At 40.3% G+C, this 22,496-nt stretch overlaps 1 protein-coding gene and 2 long non-coding RNA genes across 12 annotated transcripts in view; 2 read left to right on the top strand and 1 right to left on the bottom strand.

The window, feature by feature from the left end:
• LOC110476341 (uncharacterized) overlaps positions 1-18,476 on the top strand; it is a 114,221-nt gene extending 95,745 nt beyond the window's left edge. For all 7 annotated transcript variants that reach the window (XR_014949602.1, XR_014949599.1, XR_014949596.1 and 4 more), the window contains one exon: positions 17,895-18,476. This is a non-coding gene — a long non-coding RNA (uncharacterized LOC110476341). The remainder of the gene's footprint in view (positions 1-17,894) is intronic.
• Positions 7,698-17,900, bottom strand: LOC146768594 (uncharacterized). The gene is made up of 2 exons (XR_014949604.1): positions 11,503-17,900; positions 7,698-9,282 (listed from the first exon to the last, which is right to left on the bottom strand). It is a non-coding gene; the product is annotated as an uncharacterized LOC146768594 (long non-coding RNA).
• A 1,085-nt stretch (positions 18,477-19,561) lies between the features above and the next one.
• GBE1 (1,4-alpha-glucan branching enzyme 1) overlaps positions 19,562-22,496 on the top strand; it is a 138,544-nt gene continuing 135,609 nt past the window's right edge. For 3 of the 4 annotated variants that reach the window (XM_031505937.3, XM_085557296.1, XM_085557102.1), the window contains exon 1: positions 19,562-19,717. In XM_031505937.3, the coding sequence (XP_031361797.2) occupies positions 19,626-19,717 (92 nt within the window). In that variant the 5' untranslated portion in view covers positions 19,562-19,625. Of the gene's footprint in view, positions 19,718-19,838; positions 20,322-22,496 lie in introns of those variants that run through there. The other variant, XM_085557149.1, reaches the window with a different exon arrangement.

Below are 22,496 nucleotides of genomic sequence, written 5' to 3'. Positions count from 1 at the left end.
GTCAGGGACCTGTGATGCTGCGGAGAGAGAAGCCCATGCTGGAGTTGGTTTTTTGGCAGGACTCGTGACTCTACAGGGGCCTCATGTTGGGGCAGCAGGTTCTTGAAGGACTGTAGCCCATGGGAAGGACCCACACTGGAACAGTTTGTGAAGAACTGCAGCCCATGGAAAGGACTCACATTGGAGAAGACTATGGAGGACTGTCTCCAATGGAAGGGACCCCACGCTGGAACAGGGAGTGTGAGGATTCCTCCCTCTGAGGAGGATGGTATGGCAGAGATGACATAAACTGATTTCAGACTCCATTTCTTGTCCCCCTGCATTGCTGGAGTGAAGGTGAGCCTGGAAACAAGGAAGGGGTGTGTGGAACATGTTTTAAGATTTAGGTTTTCTTTCTCATTATCCTTCTTTGCTTTGATTTGCAATAAATCAAACTCGTTTCCCCAAGTCGACTCTGTTTTGCCCATGAGAGTAATCAATTTGTGATTTTTCCCTGTCCTTATCCCAATCCATCAACTTTTAGTTATATTTCCTTTCCCCTGTCCAGGTGAGGAGTGACTTTAGTGTGAAGGAGTGTCCTGGTCTCCAGGCATGGCCAACCCACAACAGAGTTGTTGGCTGGGAAATGTAATGCAACATATTCCTGCACAGACCCATTTTCTGACTCCACTTTCCCCATATTTAAAATTAAAACTCTGGAGAGAAGAATATGAATTGATTTTGTGAAATTGTTTTGTGTTATGTTAATTTAAAATGATCAGCTAGCACAGCAGTAATGATCACAGAGGATTGGTCTTTTGAAACAAAGATAACATATCATTGATCTGATGCTTCAAAATTCATCAGAGACTTTTAAGGCCACCAGGGAGTGTTTTGATCAGCTAGGCCTGACTTCTCACACATGAGGAGCAAAGATAATTTCACTAACAATTCCTGCACAAGTTGTGCTTCTGGACAAACACAATTATTTTGTTTGCAGGGGCTCCTTAAAGTGAAAATAAAGCTTTCTGCCCTAGACTTTATGTTCACCAGATAATTTTAATTCTGCTTTTTATTTTCTGAAAATATATTTTTCTTTTCAAAGCACAGGTGAGTAATTAATTTTATCTCTGACTTGAGGTATTTGTTAAAATAATGAATGGTCCTCTGGAAGTGACTGAAAGACACAAGTTATCTATGAACCTATGAGTAAGGAAACTGAGCTAAAAAACATAATAAAATGCTGAAGTATCATCAACCCACTGGAGAGGTAAAAAAACTATGCCACAGAAATAAATGCAAAGAAAGAAAAATGGCTAAAGTTGTGCCTGTGACTAAATAATATGAGAAGTTTCACCAAAGGCAATGGAAGTGTTAAAAGTTTCAGAAGACATAGGTATGCCTCTAAGTGCTTTGGTAGATTGAATTTGAAGTGCCTAGTCAAATCATTAATTTCTTTTAGCAAGGAGGTAGAACAGAGTTTGAAAGATGCTCAGAAAGAACTATAAAGAAAAGTTGCTTTTCAACAGTCATGTTCATGGTATTAGCTAAGGATCAACTTCCAGTGAGGTTCCCACTTCAGGAATGCACTTCAGGAAGCACTCAGTGCTACTGGCTCTGCAGAACATTCCAGCTGAAGAGACTGCCCATTTTCAAGAAACCTCTCTCTTCTGTTATTTTACTGTTTGCCATCTTATTTCCTCTTGTTATAGTCTTGATTGTATTTTCAATTACGCTGTTTTTCTCCCAATGCTAAAGGCTTAGGTTTGCATTTCTCAGCACCCAGAACCACCCCTGAAGAAAATAGGGGCAGCAGCCCTGCAGGCGAGATGTACCATAATATTTTTTCAAAGACTGAAGTGCTTTATTTTTGAAGAAGCCAAAGTACTTAATTGAACAGAGTTGCCATGATTAAAATGTAATTAAGGTTGTGAAGCCCTTGAGCATCTTAAATTGTGGCATGATACAATATTTATCAGACTTCAGAACACATAATCACATCTTTGGCCATCCAGACATGCTTTGCTTTTTCCCTATGCAAGATTAACCCTCTATCAGATGATGCAGCTAAACTTATCATTTGTGCATATGACACCTTAATAATTCTGAGGTGGAAAAGTAAGGACTAGAATTGCACAGAAGACAAGCCAGTGAAGTGACAAGAAAACACCCATGTTTAAGCATTCATTTAAAATGATGCGCTTTTTTTTTATTGTTAGTGAATAATGGAGGTAATATAAAATTCTGACAGGCATAAACCTATTGAATAATTCTGATAGTGCAATCCACAGGTGACTCTCAAGCAATAAATTGAATTATGTTAGTTTTATGCAAGAAATAATCTTTTAAAATTCACAAAAAGGCATATGTATAATTCATATGGTTAATATTTGAGGTATTTTGAAGGTAAGTTCACACATTTCTTGTGTCTAGATGCGCATGGTTTAAAATCAAAAAATAAAAGGAAGAAATGCCCTTCAGTTAAAAACTTGGCAACTAGTTCAAATTCTACTTCTAAATTTGACTTGTCATGTCTGCTTATTAAGAATATAATTCATCACCTGGGAGTCTGCTCTGAAATACCAGAATCTATCATAAATGCTCAATAGTTTTTCAGTGTATCAGCTTTCAGACCTTGTCACAGGATCAGCTTCAATGACTGGGTCAAATTCAGGTGTTGGCAGATGACACGGTAGGCTCTAATGTTAGCTCTGTGAATCTGCTGAGGAAATAACTACTGTGGTTCAAAAGATTTACTGTTCATTTCATTTTTTTGTCATGTTTAGAAGCTGATTCAAGAAGATCTTGTGACCTGTACCTAAATCACAACAAAAGATTGCCACCTTTAGACACAGACAGCCTTAATTAGCTGTTAAAAGTGCTGTCCTGTGTGTTTCCCTGTTTTGTTTGTTTTTCCAGGTAGGAAAAAACTTGTTCTGGAGGGGAAACAAATAGACCCACCATATATTTTTCCTTAGAAATAACTGCCTGTAAGGAGAGCAGGTTTTTACGTTTAGACACTTAGTAATGTTTAACAGATTTTTGCATGTTGTGATATTTCTTGATATAGTTTCATGCAGGCAGTAAGGTCTGTACTCATTAGTTAGGTGTGGAACAGACACAGTCTGTTGGTCTAAACCAGACAGCAGAGATCAAATCCAAAACTCCTTCTAAATTCCAAAAAATGGGTTTTAAAATAGAGCAATTTTCCCAATACCTCAGACTGAGGACTAGAGATGCTACTGTGTTTTAGAGCTGAAGACACAGCTTCCAGAGTTACCAGTGTAATTACCACAATTTCCAAAAGCAACAGCAGTACAAAAGAGAATGGCACCTGTTGTACACAGCCTTAAAATTGAAAATTTGCTTTGTAGGTGAGGTAAAAAATCTCTTAAAATGAGACTGTAAAAGATCATCCTAATTTCTATCTAATCCTGCTCCTGCTGCTTCCTGCTACCATTAGTCATCATCACATTGCCTTTTGGAGAGCAGCATGGGCCCCTTCCCTTCCCTTCCCTTCCCTTCCCTTCCCTTCCCTTCCCTTCCCTTCCCTTCCCTTCCCTTCCCTTCCCTTCCCTTCCCTTCCCTTCCCTTCCCTTCCCTTCCCTTCCCTTCCCTTCCCTTCCCTTCCCTTCCCTTCCCTTCCCTTCCCTTCCCTTCCCTTCCCTTCCCTTCCCTTCCCTTCCCTTCCCTTCCCTTCCCTTCCCTTCCCTTCCCTTCCCTTCCCTTCCCTTCCCTTCCCTTCCCGCCTTTGTCAGGGAGCAGCTTGAGGTGGACAAAACCTCATATGGGGTTGTGAGGAGGGTAAATGCTATTTGACTATACAGCTGAAAAATGATTGTTTGTTTCTGAAAGGGGGTGGGCTTGATAATACCTATCACTTTTTTCTGTGTCTGCAATGCAGAAGTTTCTCTGTGCTAATCTTGGCACTGACATTGAAATTGATGTGTGGCCTTTAGGTAAGTCACTTAATCAATGTGTTTGTAAAATGAGGATAATAACATGTATTTGCCTGCCTGAAATGGATGTAGTAAGGACAGACTGGTTAGTGCTGTGAAATCCTATTTACTAGTAATTGCAAGTATTATTATGCTGCGGACTTAAACCCCTCCTTGACTGGTAATTGAAATAGCTGAAGAACCAAATAAAGGTCTGAAATGTAAAGGTGACAGTGGTTTCAGCTAAGGTGGGGCTGGTTAACCTGCTTCCTTTTCATGAAGCTAATTATGCTTTAGCTGAGGTAATATACATCAAAAATGCTTTGAACATGTACCTGCTCTTACTCGGAAATAGAACAAGAGGAAATATTGTGAGATTCATATTTGAGTCACTGGGTAATGTACCCCTGATAATGAGCCAAGGGACAAGCTGGGTGTAACACAGAAAAATATGTATTCAAGCCTCTGTTCTGGGATGCAGGAGCACTCAGGTGTCCTGAGAGCAGGATGAGCAGTGTAGATAAGACAGAATTAGATGCATCATTACCATTTTCAACCCAATTAACATCTCTGCTCTTCAGGATTAAATAAGGTCTGTAATTTGCCTTTTGGTATGGCAGGCTGAAAAAAAAAAAAAAAGTCCTAAGGGTAAGAAGAATGAATAATGCTGTAGGAGCAGTATGAAGTAGATTAGGAAATGAATTACAGTAAACTGTCTTATCTGTGAGCTGGGCTTTGAGAACTCTCTTGAGACCTCAGATGGGCCCCTTCCTCCCAGATGTTTCTTTGAGAAGAGAGGAGCATAAGATGGCTGCCTGGGGTGGCTAAAGAGCCATGTCCTACAAAAAATTATTTATGCCATCTATAATACTACTAAGAATCATCCTGTTACAAACAATCATGTTTAGTTGATGAAGCAATTAAACCTAGGCTAAGGTTTCTCTAAAAACTTATAAAGGAGTTATTTGATCCTTCCTTATGCTGAGCGAAAGCTAACCAGCAGGGTAAGTGCCTCTGACTTGACTAGAACTTGGAGGAATAATTGCTTCAGGAACGTTACACATATCTCACTTCATCTGCTTAGTATTTTCATGGTGAATTTGCTTGAAATTTATTAAGGAAGCAGGGACTCAGACTGTGATTGGCAATATTTCCAAGAATACATCAAGAGTTATGAAAAAAGTGGTGAAATTGTTAACTGAGGAATGATTTGCTTTGCCTTTCTCCCGTTTACAGCCTTGCTTTCCAGTTTGAAGTTATACAGTCCAAACTCAGGGCAAATTCAGCCATGTGGCTGCATCTCCAGAGCAGCAGTGAAAAATCACTGTGGTTGCTGAGTGGGGCACCCGTGGCTCTTGGCAGTGCTGCTTGGCATACTGCTGGCAGGATGGCTTCCTGCATGAACTGGAGTGGATAAACTTTCCACCAAGCTACAGAAGGAGAAACATTTTGCTTTCTTCTCTGTCGGACTCTGTGGTATTGATGATTCTGAGGTTGTAGAAAGTCTCTGTCTGTCAGCCCCACTGCCAAAGCAGAAGCCATAATTGATCTGTGCTGGTTTCAGGGTTGTTTATTCTGTTTATCTCTAACATGTTCTGCTGCCCTGCCCAGCTCTGTCCTGCAGGGCAGCGTGTGGGGCTCTGCCCTCAGTGGGATGTTACAAACATTAAATACCAGAAACTCCCTGGGCTGGATTTACAATAACGTGCCAATATCTGTCACCTACGTTGGACAGTGTGTCCCCAGCCTAAACCAATAGAAAAATGCCAACACCACAGTGAAACATGGAGGGCATGAAGAAGGAGAAAAAGGACAAGGCACACCCAATTTCCTCCATCTTGTGCCCTTTGGACCCCTAATCTAGAATCCTAAAATTTTACTTTTGCACCCGTGCCACACTTATTACTTATATCAAGCACTCAGAGCTTGTAATTCATCCTGTAAGATTGAAAACTCTTTTCCATGGACAGAGATCACAGACAGTGTCTCTGGGGGCTCTGTCCAGGGCGGTTCCTGACCCCTGCCAGGGCAGCCAGAGGGAAACTCTGGATTCCCACACTTCTGTAAAACAGTTCTTGGAGAGATCACAAGTCTCTGCACAGTGGTGTGCTACCCAGAGTGAATTGTCACACAGAGGCAAATCATCCTGTGTTAATAAGGTTAGAAACAGAGAGATGCCTCTTTGGGGCTCATCAAAACTTGCTAGCTGTAGGACACTCAAAGTAGGAAGAATCAGATGTACTGAAAGCCAGACATTAAAGGGATGCACTCATGAGAAGGAGATTTATATTCAGAAATAAAAAATCTGGGATGCTGTAGGCTCCTCAGGTTCAAAGGAGGGTGTCTCAGGGGAGTTCTACTACAGTGGGCAGTGCCCTGTCACTCAGAAAGACTGCAATGAAGAGATTAGGCAGAGGCAAGGTCCAGCAACTGCTCTGATCCCATGGGAGACAGTGCTACTGGATATAAAGGCATTGCTGTCTGACAGCCAGTGAATGCTTAGAAACATTTTTGTTTTAGTCATTTTTTAGTCAAATTGGTAGGAGAACAAGCTCAGTAATTTAATGTTCCTTTTGGGTCTTGATAATCATAGCCTTACAGAAAAATCACTCAAAATGGCATTTGAATAGCCATATCAAAATGTCTAGCAGAGGCAGTGTGCTAAATATCCACAGGTAATAGGAATATCATGCAAATTCAGTTGAAACAAGATAAAGGTACTCAATTTTCCAGATATAAACTCTAGTCCCAGATTATCATGGTCCTATGTTCAATTCAAATCCTCTCTATAAAGAAACTATATATTTATACATATATTTATATGTATATTTAAGAAAAAAATCTTGCTTCATTTCCCATGTTTTTATTTCATTGGACCTAGTTTTAACCAACAAGAAACTCAGTTTTCACTGTTACAGCAGCAAGGTATGTCATTCTGCCAGCAAAGACACATTCACTGAGTGTTATGGTAATTAATATGTACATGAGGAGACATTCCACCCACCTTTAATCAGCTATTCTTAACACCAGAAGTATTTCCCAACCCCTGACAGACGGAAATTTAACCTTACCCTGTCAAACTTAAGAGATAGATCAGAAGTGCTACAAGAGGGGGAATTCTAAGTCATCTCAATTATGTGGCACCACATGAAATAATTATATTTGGTTACCCTTCAGAACGGTATGTTCTTGAGGGGTAGCTTTTATGTACTGCTCCTTCAAACATGGCTACACTCCGAGTGTGCTACTTTTGATTTTTAAATAGCTTGCACAGCTATAACCCCTATGTGTTATCTCTAATGATGAATGACAGTATTATATTTACAAGCAGATACCACATTCCTGAAAGTTTTTTTTCCCTTAACTATCCTGGTTTATAATGTAAGACAAAAGAAATTAAAGGCTTTGTTGAATCTTCTCTAATATAATAGAAAGTCATCAAAGATTTTATACTTTTTACTAAGAGATAATACACAATGCAAAAGACTTTTTATAAAAAAAATAAAGTAATAAAAATAACCAAATCCCCTTCAGTTTATATGCAAAGCACTGTGTAAAATATATAAACCTTAAAGGCATAATGCACCTGATTTAAACTCAGAGAAAAACTTGTTTTCATGTTTTAGAGTATTGAATAGGTTATAGAATTAATTTAATTTAGTACAGGAACACAACAGAACCCACCGCAGTTTCTCAGTATTGAAAAAGATCTTGCTGTTTGTGAAAAACTGAACCCTGACAGAAAAATGAAATCATGTGAACAAGCAGGGCAGACACCAAAAGCTGAAACACTTCAGTTTATTCTAAAAATGAAAAAAACAGGGCAAGCCATTTGACTGTTTTAAATTAAGTTTTCAAAACATTTCTAGATTTAAGAAAAACAGTGACAAGAGGTGACAGTTTGCCTTTTTTTTTAATTAATAGGAATATCTATACTTCATGGAATAGAAAGAAAATTAAGAAAATGGGAAACATATGGCAGTTATTTTTCAATTTTTGTTTTAATCAAGCTTTCCTTTTGCAGAAAAGGAATGGTTCCTTGTGCAGCTCCTTTGAAAACTAAGGAAGTATTTTGATGACATCTACATCTCATATTTCATAATGCTGTCCCTTCATCAGCATGCAATGACATTGTGGGGAAACCATCATGCCTATGTCATCCATCGATATGCTGTTTAATTTTCTTCCGTGTTAATTTTAAATTTCTTAGGGATGCCAATGCCACATGACTTACTGTAAAACAAAGGGAAAAAAATCTGTGTTAAATAAAAAAAGAACTAGACAAAAGAGAGGGAGAAGATAAACATGCTAGCACATAAATCAAGAAAATAAACCTAAAGGAAAAAGTATTACTTTGGGATATTACAAATTTAATAAAGGCAGTTACTAAATTTAATAAAGGCATTTACAAAAACAGCACTAGCATGAAAATTCCTAAAACACAAAAAGAATTATATTGAAGAAGTCAATTGAAAAACTTTATTTTGAGCAATGTAATATAACACATATACAGAGCTCTTCACAAGTCTTCATGCAAATCTTACTCAGAGCTGCAAATAACCCAGCAACTTGGACATAAACATGAAAAAATTCCTAGTATTAATCACTTGTAGTAGTGCTAGAGTGGTTTCAATCTATCAGAACACACATTCCTGGCATGCACAGAGACAAGATGGATGTAAGTCCTTCCATTTAAAGATGCAAAGAATGAGTATGATGTCTTATAATGCTAAGAAAATAATAAGACATAAACAGTTGATCTTGCTTTTTCCTCACTTTTAGGGTGTCTAATACATGTCCTCATTCATCAGCCCTTTTAAATGTTAGGTATGTCACATGACTGAAGTCAGATTTATATTCACAGTGAACATCTTTTAGTGTTCTGACTGGAATAACAATTTGATTGTAGAGGAGGTTATGTTCCTTGAGACTCAAGGGTTCCCAAATGACAGTAAAGTAGGCACAGTTCACAGAAATTACATGTGTGTACTAAAAACAATCCAGTGAAGATGTAAGTCTATTTTGAAATGACAATTAATAAAAGAAAAGGAACTAGAACACAGAAGTAAGAATATAAATAAGTATTAGGCACTATGCAACACAAATGATAAAAAAAATTTTGGTGGATAAAGCTAAATTATGTGCTTTTCAGTTAGACACACTAGTAATTTAAAGTAAGAGAAGCTAAAAAGCCCATGCAAAATAACACAGTTAATACTTGCCCTTAAGTCCTGCAGAGGAAGGTTTTGTGTTCGGACGTTGTTCCCGATTTAGAGAATGACTCAGCTCCCTTTGCAATGTTCCTTGTGCACGTGTTGAATCAGATGGCAACACAGGAGATGCTGAGGAGACAGCTGCAGGAGTGCTTAGGTCAAGAAGCAACAGATAATTAATTTATTTTAGGAGTAATTCAGTATTTTAACTGTGTGCAGCTGAAACAGCAGGAGGAGGAAATAGAACAAATAATTCTAACTGTGTGGACAATTATCTTATGGATGAAGAAACCTCCTTATTGGCACAAGTTAATTACTTAACCATAGACAGTAAAAGAACCAGAGAATGATAACCAGAAACATGTCAGGAGAGGACTCAGTGTGGTTCATGAGACTAAACTTTAATGAGGGTAAAGCATGAAACACTTTTGTAAATATTCGTACTTTATAGTTGACTATTCTTAACAGAGAGTACTATTATGGCTACTACTTCACTACTATCAGCCTGACTGACCAAAGGCAGTGAACTGTATCACCAATTAAAAAAATGTTAAATCTATAGAAGGTTGTTATTAAAGCAAAAATACATATCTATAACAAAATACAAATATAATTATCTGTAAAAATGCAAATATATTATCTGTAATGATAATTTTGCCTGGAACACTGTTATGAGTTTCTGTGATAGCACAAAGCAAATGGTGGATGGGTTCCAGAGACTCAGAATAACTACAGGTCCATGTGTTCTCATTTATCCCAACAAAATTACTCATATTTCAAATTCTTTGAGAAAAAAGAACTGGAATAATTTTTTAACAGGACATAGCATTTTGAATACTTATGTATTTCTATAGCATATTTATCAACAGTTGGCTAATGTAAGACTAGTGCACAATAAGCTGATTTACTCGTGGCCCCAAAAGTGATAGATATATAGTTTTTCAAGAGCTGTTGGGATTTTAACATAAATTTGGTAAATACTACAAAAGCAGAATAAATTGGAAGAGATATTTGGCTTAAGATTTTTTATATTTTATATTGAAAAATTACTGAATTGCTGATAGGATGTAAAACAGGCCTTTGAACAGTATGAACAGTCATGATGTCTTCCATTTATAGATGCTTTTCTTGAGAAGCTCAATGACAAATCTGAATTTAACAATACAATGACCTCCAGTTTTATAGAGCTCTGCTGACTGTGCACTTCAGCAAAACTACTGTGATTTTGAAAAATCAACCTGTCTCTAACCTGTCTCCTGGATTCTCCACTAAGGAATTACAGTTTTATATTGCTGAAACTACTGATTTTGGTAAAGTAAATGGTTGAGTGATAGAGGAATAAAATTGCAGAGGATGGTAGAAATCTGAGAGCCCAGGAGTAAAGATATTGTGCAATATCAAACTGGCTGGTAATAGGTAAAAGGGAAGCAGATGTTGCAAGGTTTAAAAATAAAAGCAAACTTAGGCAAAGCTGAGAAATTAGAATCCCCCAACGTAAACATCGCTGTTTTTATTGTGAAGGTCTCAGGAGCTAATGATTTTTATAAAGCAGATCCCATTTCTTGTCTCCATGAGGAAGACAGCCAAGCTCAAGACTGAAAAGGTCACCTGAAAAGGTGACCAGAACATCAGATAAATGAGGCTTTTCTGCATTAATCAGATAAATCATATTTACTGGGATAACAGTAAATTATTAGCAGTATGTACATGGTGTAGTAAAGAAAATTTTCAGTGTAACAAAGCAGTGGAAAACATGGGCACACCTGTCTGTGAATCCTTGTAGCTGGGTTGCTGAACAACAAAGTCTCTGAAGAAACTTTTGTAGGAGGAAGCCTACAGCCATCACAGATGACTGGGAACAAATGCAGCATGTGTGCAGTCCTGTTTTCTGGCAATTATCTCATTTAATATAAAATAAAATAATTTTGGGCAACCCAGGTGCTTCAGGATAACTAACAATCCAAGGAAAGCAGAGACACAGTAGTTACATCAATTTATGACCTGGCTGTGACTCACTCCAGCCAAACTTTACTGTGGTAAGTGGCAGGTTTTATGAGGGACAGGGTAGCTTTGTTGAAAATCGGAGAGAAAGAGGAGAAAACAGATGGCAGTCAGGGCAAGCTGAGGATAGGTGGATACTGAATGGAAGCACCAAGTCTGCTTATACTTGCTTTAAAGGCCTCTGATCATAGTCCTGTGTGATCAGAGATCTCTGTCTCTGTCCCTTTGTCATGACCCAGCTGAGCACAGACTGTTTATATTACAGCTTTACCTGTGAAGGACAAAATCATGTACACTGATAGGGGAATCAAGGAAGGAGAAAACCAAATCCAACCTGTTACTACACGTGTCCACTCTGCTCCTAGACATACCTGTCTTCCTCTCCTTTTGTAGAAGAAGGGCTGGGCTGAGGGAATGGCACATTCAGCAGGAACTAAGCCTTGGAGATGCAGGCTGTTGAAATCCAGCTGTTCCTGCAGTAGCAACTGCCTGCTGTGAGTGGATGTGTAACACGGTAGGAGCCTGAAAAAGAGACACAGAATTTGAAAGATTGTATCATCTGGGGATGGATCACAAGCCGAAAGAAAGAACCAGAAAAAGCTGTCAGTCTCTGAAGTTTAAGTGGTAGAGACAGGCACGCCTTGAATTATGACCAAGGTGTATTTAAAGACCTGTAGTGGATGTCCTGGACACAGAAATGTATTTACTTTTAGGGCCTGTACACACTGGAACAGTACAGAAAGAGATGGCAATCTATATGAGGGAAGAAGTGATCTAGGGAAACACTAAATAATAGCAAGCAAGAATAACAAACGAAAAGTCCATCAGACTGCATGACTGAGATGTTATAAAAACTGCTCTTTTTTTTGTCAGCATTCACTCTCTGGTAAAAGTGGCAGAAAAGTAGTCCATGCACATATGCAATGGTAGAAAATAGCATAGTAATGAAATAGTCAGACCTAGAACAAACACACATGGAAACAACATAAGAAAACTGGGGAAGTGATCCTAGAACTAGCAGATCACTAACTGAAGACTGGCATAAAGAAAAAGTCAACTAATTGCGTATGTCCCACCTTTACACACAGCAAGGTGAACCTCCCCAGCTGGGGATGGCCTGTCTTCCTGGTGAAAGTACCGGACAAGCGGAAAACAAAGAGCCTGGATGCTGCCTGAGAAGACAATATAATGCAGAAAGAAACAAAGAAGCTGCAAATTCAAGCAGGAGAAATCAGAACTGCTGTGAGCAGGGTGACTGCTGGTTGTGATGATGCCCTATTGCAGGGGCTGACGGTTGTTGAGGAAATCTGTACCTGGTGGCTGCTTAAACTGAGATTGGGCACCAATATTAACCCTCTTTTGAGTAGGATTAGGTAATGGAATACAACATCCAGAGAGAATTTTGAGAGATAAACAGAAGGCTCAGAGACATCAGAAAGGAAGGGTGTTTGAAACTGAGGAAAACTGACTGAGGGCCATCAGCACTTCAACTATTCTAATGAAACTGGGACTGCATTAACTTGGAAAACCAAAATTTACCAATATAATACATGACTGTAAATAATATATTCCCAGTGAGGATTGCTATTTGGATTAAAATATAAATATTTAGATGCTTGTTGCAAACAACTGTTATCTAAAAAAGTTATCTAATAATATGAAAGTAAATTTTCATACTAAGTAGTATTGAAGTAGTTGTTTTATTAGTATGTACTTCAACATAAAGTATTCAGGAAACAGAAATGCAGCTAATAAACCTGTATATCCTCAGAAACTCATACTGAAGGAGGTGCTGGGTGCCTGGTAAGAAACTAAGATAACTATTAATTATATTTGGTCCTTTTATTTCCCACAAGTAACACAGTTTAAGCAATCCCTTCCAAATCTATTCATACTGGAAGCTGTGTATCACTTTGTTTTCTTTACTGCATAATTTTGTTAAGCTGCATACATATATAAAAAGTGAAAGTCATACTACTTTTCTTTTAACTGAAATTTCATGGCTGATTTTAAAAATGAGCATGATATAAACCTTTCCAATAAGAGAAAAAGGATCCAATCTAAAGGATTTATCTCTAAGCAAGGGAAAAAAAAACAAAACTATGTGAAGACAGATTAGTTCTTCGTAATCCATGAATATTGGTGTTCTCAGAAATTATATATATTTGTCTTGGATGAAGATTTCTATATTTGTAGAAATGTAGAGTTTTAAAATGTAGAGTCTTTGTTCCAAGAAGAAAAGGTGAATCACCAAGTCATGCAAAATTTCCAACAGAAAATTGTATTGCATAGAGTACAATCACCTATAGCAATGGATTACACACCTGTAAGTGTAGCTCTGTATCATTGGGATTGTGAAGGCTGAAACTTAATTTTTGTACTGTGGATATTCTAAGACAAAAATTACATAATTATACTCTCAGACCCTTTTGTGTGCTAAAGCATTTTCTGTATAACAAGTATGCATTGCATATATGGATGTGTAGATAATTTTTAATGAGGGTGTTTGGTTTAGTTTTTTTCCAAATTTATCCAATATTTTGAAAAATGACAGTGTTAAAATATTCATTGGACTAACAAGGAATTCTTAGCTCCATATTTGGTATTTTCATCTAACTACTGCAAAATTTTGAGTCTATCACTAAGGATCTGCTCCCTGCCCTATCTTTCTCTTCACACAACACACTGTTGGTCGCACCTGAGAATCAACTGGGTCAAATGCCACCAACTGCCATTAAAAAGTAAACCAGAACTAATGCTGACAAGATCTAAAAGGCTGTCTGTGGAAAAAATTTTGGACTTCCAAAAGTTCTGCATTTCACACACAGCTTGCACCAGATCCATCTGCTTTTCCTTCAGTGAACTCGGGAGAGACTTTAATTCATTAATACAACAATACTATTCTGCTTTTTGAAAACTAAAATACTTCTATACATACCAATGAATTTATATTGACAGAGCTGTCAGAACATTGGCAGTATGCATCTCCTCTCTTCTCACCTCACCTGACCTCCTGAAAGATTAGATGTGTTACCCTCTGAACGATTATCTGGCAACCTCACTTTCTTTTCTGATTAAAAGGCCAGGCAGCCTAAATGCTTGTAGTGTTTCAGGACTATGCAACCAAGAAACACCCAAGGTAAGATCATTTCTCAGGGGCTTTAGGAAAGACCTGATAATGAACAGCAAGAGAGCAAAATTGGTGCTGATGCTATGGGGGTTCATTCTCAGTTCTAAGTGTATTGGAGATAACCAATACAATATTTGGCAAGCGTTAATAAGTTGTTTGTTTAATAGTAATATATTGCTACAGGAGCTGCTGCAACAACAGCAAGAATGTTCCTCTGGGGCATATATACTAGATACCATACCATATATATACCATATATATACCAGAGAGCTCAAGCTACTTATTTTCTAAGCGTTAGAGATAAACACACATTGGTAAAACAGAAATGACAGCTACAAAGTATTGTGGTATGGCATTAAGGAGAGAGTTCAGAATGTTTTATGTTCTTCCTCTTTCTTCTTTGTATGCATAAACACATATGCAAACACCAGGAAATTGCAGTAAGTTGTAGAAAGTTCTTACTATTGGCAGTAATTACTTTTGAGAAATATAGAAGGCATACAACAGACAGAGTATCTAAAACATCCAAAAATATTATGAAATTCCTGAAGGTTTTATTTGTGTTTTGTTTCTGTGAGCTGTTCTACAAATTCTTACTTGATTTTTTAGCAAGACTCATAGACATTTGCACAACAAATATTGTTATACATCTGTTCTACATCTGGATGTTTTAAAATTGGTATCACACTTTGAAGTGTCTTGATTAATATGTAAACAACTTAGAAAGATATTTACATTTTTTATAATCAATTATACAAAATAAGGACACCAAAGCATAATCATACTGCAATATTGTGAAAACAAGAAGCTGTCATTATTTAGGACTTTCAGGTTGTTGGAATGTCTTTTTATTTTGCTTTGAATGGCAAGTGAAAATGGCATTCCCATCAACTGTACTTATTGGAATCTTACAACACTGAAACTGGCTCGTTAGTGTTTCAGATTGTGTATTTGTTTTGATCTTTGAAGCTGTGTTGTTATGTAACGCTCCTGAAACCATGACAGGGCAAAGGTGATACCTTAAAAGACAGTTTCAATACCCTACATTTCTAATAAACCCCAAACTTAAAATTCTGAAACCTCTAAATTAATAGACATACCAACAGATACTTGTTTCAATGTGCTTGTTTGCTGCAATTTTCAAGGATATATTCTTTGTTCCTCATATGTGATCAAACAGTTGACTCCTTGCTGTAGCACAGTTCTAAATATGGAACAGTGATGTGTTGTTTGGCAGCAGCTATGCAACACTGACCATTTCCTTTCTCCTATGTGTCTCACCTTGGTGAACCCAAAGATAGGGATACGTGTCATGGGATCACAGAATAGCTTGTGTTGGAAGGGACCTTTAAAGGTCACCTACAGCAACCACTCTGCAGTGAGTTACAGCTCCATGCCCAGTGTCTGACCTCTCTGGGAAGACTACTGAGATAAAAGATAATTATTTTTTTAAGGGGGGCATTTGCTTTGGATCTGGATGACAACTGTGCCATTAATTTCTTACAGATCCTTGAACAAATAACATGGGGAAGCTTGGCTGGCCAGTGTGGCAAAATAAGCTAATTTTCCTTCAAATTTCGAACTCCACTTTGCATTAGGCACTGAATGTGAAGAAACCAGTCCAAAAGTGGGAGGTTGCAATGGGTTGGTACCAATAACATGCTCAGATATCTGAAATGTCTTTAAAGGATAGGGGAGCCTTCAAGAATCAATTATTTTGGAATACTGAAGCACAAATCTTTTTGAACAGCTGTCTCTGTCCACAGGATACCTTTTCTTGATAAGTTTGTATTATGAGATTCAGTACAGGCACAAGCCACAGGTTGTCAGTTCTTACTCATGGACCACTTCACATCTACAAGTCATGGGTAGGTGCAACGGCAATAAAAGATACATCTCCCCACATGCAACCATACCTAGATGTAAAAAGACTTTCAGGAAAAGGAGTTGGAAGGAGTTCTGCCCAGGCTAAAATGACAAGTCTTTACATAGCCTTTAAGTATTGAACTGAACTGCACAAAGGACATGCCTTGTGACTTCTCACTTTGAGAGATCAGCAAGTCTTCAATGTTCTCAACACAGAGTTAAAAAATATCCTGCTGGCTTTGGTACCTGCCATCTCTTCTCAGGTTAAACTGTGGGATTGGGTCAGCCTCTACATTAGCTGCAGAGCAGAAGCCTGTACCCCAGAGACAATTCAGACAGGCCTGGAAGCATCTTGCAGAGCCAGGCCAGGACCAGGGCCCAGGACTGCTCTAAGCCACTTGATTTAGAAGAACCTGGAGCTCCAGAATTTGCTCTGTAAGAGCCAGTCGAGGTCAGAGACCTCACAGATCCATTCTGGCTGAAATATAAAAAGAAAATATTGATAAGGGAGAATCTGAACCAGTGCCTTACTGAAGAAATATTTTTTTCCTGACTTTGTTCCTACAGTTTATCACCTCTGGCATGTTTTACAAAGCAAGTGCAATGTATTAGCGAATCAAAATGGAGGTGTTGCATGACAGGAGTAGACATGTTTCTCTTCAAAATTTAGGTTTATCTTTGAACTTTGCATATTAACAAAAACATCTAAATCGATTTTATAAATTTAACTATACACTTACTGCTCAGAACCACTCTGCAAAAGTTTAAAGTATATTTAACTTAAGCATGAACATCATTTGAAAGACTACTTTGGAGTAATTTATATACTCCAGCCTCACTGGTAACTGGGTGCCAGACACATGCCTTAGACACCATTCTTATATGATCCACTGCTGTCCCCATAAAAGAGCAGTTATTCCCAACAGTCCTCCTCTTTATGTTTCTACTGGCAGCAGCAGCTGGCAGCTTTGTATCCATCCCTGACAAATGCACAAAGACACATTCAGCTGTTAGGACAATATTCATTGTCTGAACTGCTGGTTTTGCCTCCAGGTAGAGGATTAAATGGTACTGTCCTGAGAGCCAACCTCAGCTCATGGTGGGAACACCAGGATCATGGTGTAATCAGTGATCAAAATAACATATGCCTCAGTATCTTGCAGTTACTTGTGAAAAAGCAAGCAGATAAAATCATGCCCAAGTTGTAAAATGAAACATGAGTAGATACAAATGGTATGCTTATCCATATTCTGGTTCACAGAGTGTTAAATATATCACTAGGGCTCTGTTATAAGGACAGGGGCTATCTGCAGAATTTAACTTCCTGAAGTTCAAGGTTGCTTGTATATGAGGCTGCATGCTGTGTCCTTTCTACTTAAAATGAATGTTATGAAGGGGTCCCTGTCTCCAGGGAGGTGCAAGTCACAGCTACATTCCTACACAAATTGCTAATGCTCATTTATAGATGTCTCTCTTGTGTTTATGATGAAAAGCTAGTAACAATGCTGGGAATTTGCTTGGGGGGTTCCTGACAATGAATAACACCAAAGAAATGATGCTAAGCCTGAAGCTCCTGTTTCTAATGCCCATGCATTTAGAGGCTGCAGAATTGCTTTTCCCCCTCCACATCAACCAGCAGTGAAGTGCCCTCTCCAGTACCAAACACCTGGAAGCTCCAAAGTAGTAGCACATGTAACATGCAACTATTGTAAAAAACACAATTTCCTGGCTCTTGATAATAAGCTGGAATTTCTCTTCTCCTTTTAGTTGGCCAAGCTATTTGAGTGTGAGAATTTGAGGAGAATTTGCTGAACAATATGATGCACACAGTATGAGGAAAGAAGAAAAAGAAGATGGTAAGAGCTGTTAAACGTTGTTTTAGCAGAGGCACTGAACTCACTGCCACACAGCAAGCTTTGAGAATCCTGGGTAATTTTAAAAACAGTTTTTCAGTCTCCAGTGACTGAAGGAATTGTGGACATTGTGGAAAAAAAAAAAAAATAAAGATCTTTCAGAGCAGGATATGATGAGCAGTTCTGCTATAGCATAGATGCTGCTTCTTTCAATAACTCAAACCAAAACTCCTTGGGCTTCCCGCTAGGGCAACTGCTCCAGCAAACAGGATGACTACTGCCCCACAGTCTTAGGACAGAATACTTGTTGCATTTCATAAGGAGAAAAAGAACAAAGGTACCTGAACTTTTGCCTGTGTAGTTAGAAACTGCTACAAGGAAGGATATAAAGTGTAGTTAAGTGTACATGCATTGTTGATGAAACAAATCAATATAGAAACTTTCACTGGAGCCAGTTTTGGGAGAAGTAATAAATGAACTGTCAGTGTTCATCAGACACGATGCTGTTAAGTCATTTGGCAGACAGGAAGGAGAAACAGCACTTAAATCCATAGGAAGCCAAGATAGGGGGATGAGTCTCAAACTGAGGACAATTTTGGTGATGGCTGTGGGAACGAGTTAAGGTATCTAGAGGCTGAAAAGTTTCTAAACTGTGTCTGAAAGCATTCAAAAGAGGCCTCTAAATAAACTTTCTCACTACATATCAAAACAAAGCAAACTTGCTGGACTGAAATAAAAGTGTTCAATGCTGGCCTGGAGGCATGGTCAGGCTGGTGATTAGTTGCCTTGGATATTTGGTGGCCTATCCAAAAACAAGACATGTTGCTATTAGGTCAAAAACTTCCACAGCAACCTACTTGTGCTATTCAGCATTTCGAGCTGTACTAGATCAGTTGAAACAATTTTACCACGTTTGGAGTTTATGTGTCTGATAAAGCAACATTTTGCAGTGTTCATAAGAACTCGGGGATATCTCCAGTCTTGTTTTGCTGAGCTGTCTATGAGCACATCAGCACCCTATCAAACAGTCCAGAAATTTATTCCAGCACTCACGATGATGCCAAATCTGCTTTGGGGGGGTGTTGATTTTGGCTGGGGTGTGCGGTGGGCTTTATGTGTGTGGGAACACAGAGTTCACCCGGCAGCTGACACGCTGAGAAAGACATCAAAGAGCCACTAAGAAAACAAACCGGGGGGCTGCCGAGCCACGGCAGGCAGACATCCCCATCCTGCCGGGCGGCTCGGCTACCGCAAATGTTTGGTTGTTTTTTAATTGGCGACAATATTTTTTATTTACTCTGCTGTCGCCGCACGCCGTTCGGAGACCGGCGCTTCTCGCACACCGCCCGCGGCAGCGAGCCGGGGGTGCCGGACCGAGCCCATCGCTGAGGGGAGCCGGGGCGGGCATCCCCCGGCAGCAGCGGAGCCCCGGGCCGGGCCGGGCCGGGCACCCCCGGCATCCCCCGGCAGCAGTGGAGCCCCGGGCCGGGCCGGGCCGGGCACCCCCGGCAGCAGCGGAGCCCGGCCCCGGCGCAGCGCGGGCGGGGCGAGGCGGCCGCGGGCGGTGGGCGGGGAGAGGCAGGGCACCCGCCCCCCCGGCGGTATTTAGCGGCGCCGCGGATCCCGCGGGGCCCGCGGCGGCGACATGGCCGCCGCCAGCGCGGAGCCGCCGAGGCTGAAGCAGCTGCTGGAGCGGGACCCTTACCTGGCGCCCTTCCGCACGGACTTCCAGCGCAGGTACCGCCGCGCGGGCCGGGCCGTGTCCCCTCCCCTCGGCCGGGGCGGCCCCGCTTCCCTTCCGGCGGAGGCGCCGCCGCGGGCGGAGCCGGGGCTGGCGGGGCCCGGCGGGCCGGGGCGATGCGGGAGGCCGGGAGCCGGGCCCGTGGGGCGCAGCCGGGACAGCTCCACGGAATCGCAGAGGGGCTGGGCTTGGAGGGGACCGTAAAGATCATCTGCCCTGGGCAGGGGCACCTTCCGCTTGTTCAGGTGGCTTAGAGCTGCATCCAACCTGGCTCTGAACTCTTCCAGGGATGGGACAACCACAACTTCACTGGCTAGCTTGTTCCAGTTCCTCACCACCCTTACAATAATAAAAAGTTTTTCCTAATATCTAATATGAACCTACTCCTAGCATGAACCTGTTTCCCCTTGATCTGTCACTACCTGTAAGTAGTCTAGCCCCATTTTTCCTGTAAGCTCCCTCCAGGTACTCTAAGGCTGCCATTAGGTCACCCCTAAGCCTTTTCTTTTCACTGGCTGCACAATCCCAGTTCTCTCAGCCTTTCCTCATGGGAGAAATGCTTCATCAGCTTGGTGGCCTCCTCTGGACTTGTTCCAAAAGGTCAGTGCCCCTCTTGTGTTGGGGATCCCAGAGCTGGATGGTGTCAGGATGTGGGGGTGATGCACTGAGCTACTATCACTAACAAAAGAGTTTAGCTGCAATAATCTGGAAATAAACTGCTCCTGAATCTCGTCTTTCCAGAGAATTTTCCTGCAGGCACATGTTTTGAGGTGTCCCTGAACCGCCAGCTCAGCTGTTTGGCAGACCTGCAATGCATGAAGTAGCAGAGTGTGCATTAGGTTGGTGCCAGGTTGCTGGTCTGAGCATCCCTTTTTTTGTGCCTCTCGCTGGGAGCTGTGACACCGACCCTCGATTCAGGGCCTGGGTGAGAGCTTGCTAGTAGCAGCCTGGGCAAGAGGAGGCCTGCATCCTGCAGAGCCAGGCTGCTGGCCTGGAAAAGCTGCTGAAACCTCACCCGCTGATTGAACACAGTCATTGGGAGCTTTAATGTTGCGCATTTATGTTGTGTTTCACTTGTGCTCCTCTGGCAATCAAAATAATTGTAGTACTGACCAATACCCTGTGTCCCAGAAGTCTGGAAAAGTCTCTTGTGTGAGGGATGTAAGAAGGAATATAATTTTTTTTTTATTCAGTCTTTGGCTTTTTTTTTTTTTTTTTTTTTCTTGTTTCCATGTTCTACATGGTTTAACATTACAGGTGTCCTGTTGGATTCTGGTATTGAATAGTGGTAAGTCTAGATCTTGTAAAATAGGATTAAGGATTGAGTAAACTATTAGGCTGACTTGCAGAGCATTTTCTCAAAGTAATCTTTTAATGACAGAACAACTGAGAGCTTTATACAGTGGTTCCTGACAAGCTCCTGGCTATACATGTAGTGCTGTAAAACACCTAATTTTTTTCAGTGGGAAGCCAGGGTGTAGGAATTATAAATGGGCAGATCTGGTTCTTAATAAAAGTATTTGTGAAAACATTTGGGCTCCCCGAATGTGCCTGCCATCAAATCAGTCATATTGTGGATAGTCATGTTTATATTTCTGAGGATAATATGGCTGTACTGAGTACATTGAGTTTGCAAAACTTTTCTGTCCTCTCAGGTTTGTGCATCTGTAGCATAGACTTCAGATGGTCCTGTCTCTATCTTGTCACTTTCTGGTTCCTGAGCCTCCAGTTGGTGACTTGACATAGAATTGTTGTGAAAGCATGTATCCTGTTAATTAAATTAGAAGAATAAAGCAAAACTTTTGTAGTAATCTGTGATGAACGGGATGATTTATTTTGAGCCCAAAGAAGCAGCACACCTGTGGATGGTGGAGAGTGCCAGGGAGGGGAAGTTGTAAGTACAGGGAAATGCCTGTTAGTGTCTGCATGCAATGCTCATTGTGGGTTCTATGAATTGTGATTCAGTCTGTAATGGCTTTGGGTGTGTTTTGTCAAGAGTGCCCAGGAGAAAGGAGTTTTGCGCCTAATTGCTGTTTGTGTGAAGAACCAGTTCTTTGGGGCCTGCAGTATGTGGGATTTGCTTACTTTATGTCCAGTTCCTTTCCTGGGGGTGGTGGTGAACAGCCCTGTGCAACTCTGTGTGCTGTGTCAGAAATCCTTAGCAGTGTTGGACTATGTGATCTTTGTTCCAGGCTGAAGGGTCCTGTTGCATTTAACTGGTGGTTGTATGACCCATGACTGTGGTATGGGATTTGTTAAATAACATGTGTGATGAAGCTGCCAGGAGTATGTGCTGTTAAGCAAATCTGTGTGTTAAGAGTTGGTTGTTTGTCAGCTGCTTGCCATGGCCTCATCATAGGTAGGACAGAAGGACTATATTAGCAATTAATTTAGTTTTGTAGAGTAGGAAAACTGAGTAGAAATGATGCTACTCAACTGTTGAGCTGGTGACAATCTGTTCATTATTCCTTCTTTTACTGTTGTCTGACTTTCTCTACCTTTGCTCTGGATACCCCTGCCCACTGACTTTTTTTTTTTTTTTTTCCCACTTGAATAGTTTAGACAACAGAAGTACATGCAGTCTCTCAGTTCAGATGGTTGAGTTTTTCCTGATAAAGGGGATGGGAGGCAGATTTGGTCCCTGGCACCCTGTAGCACTAGAAGTATCTTATGTGCTTGGCTTAGGAAGCTTTGGGAAAAAATAGAAGTGAAAGAGACTTGATCAATTACAATATACGTGGACTCATTTCCTGTCTGAACCTCTTAGAGTTTGCA

The sequence above is a fragment of the Lonchura striata genome, chromosome 1, assembly GCF_050655825.1.
Source record: "Lonchura striata isolate lonStrDom1 chromosome 1, ASM5065582v1, whole genome shotgun sequence".
NCBI lineage: Eukaryota > Metazoa > Chordata > Aves > Passeriformes > Estrildidae > Lonchura > Lonchura striata.
Note: the sequence above shows the minus strand (reverse complement) of the source record. Positions and strands in the feature narration are given on the sequence as shown.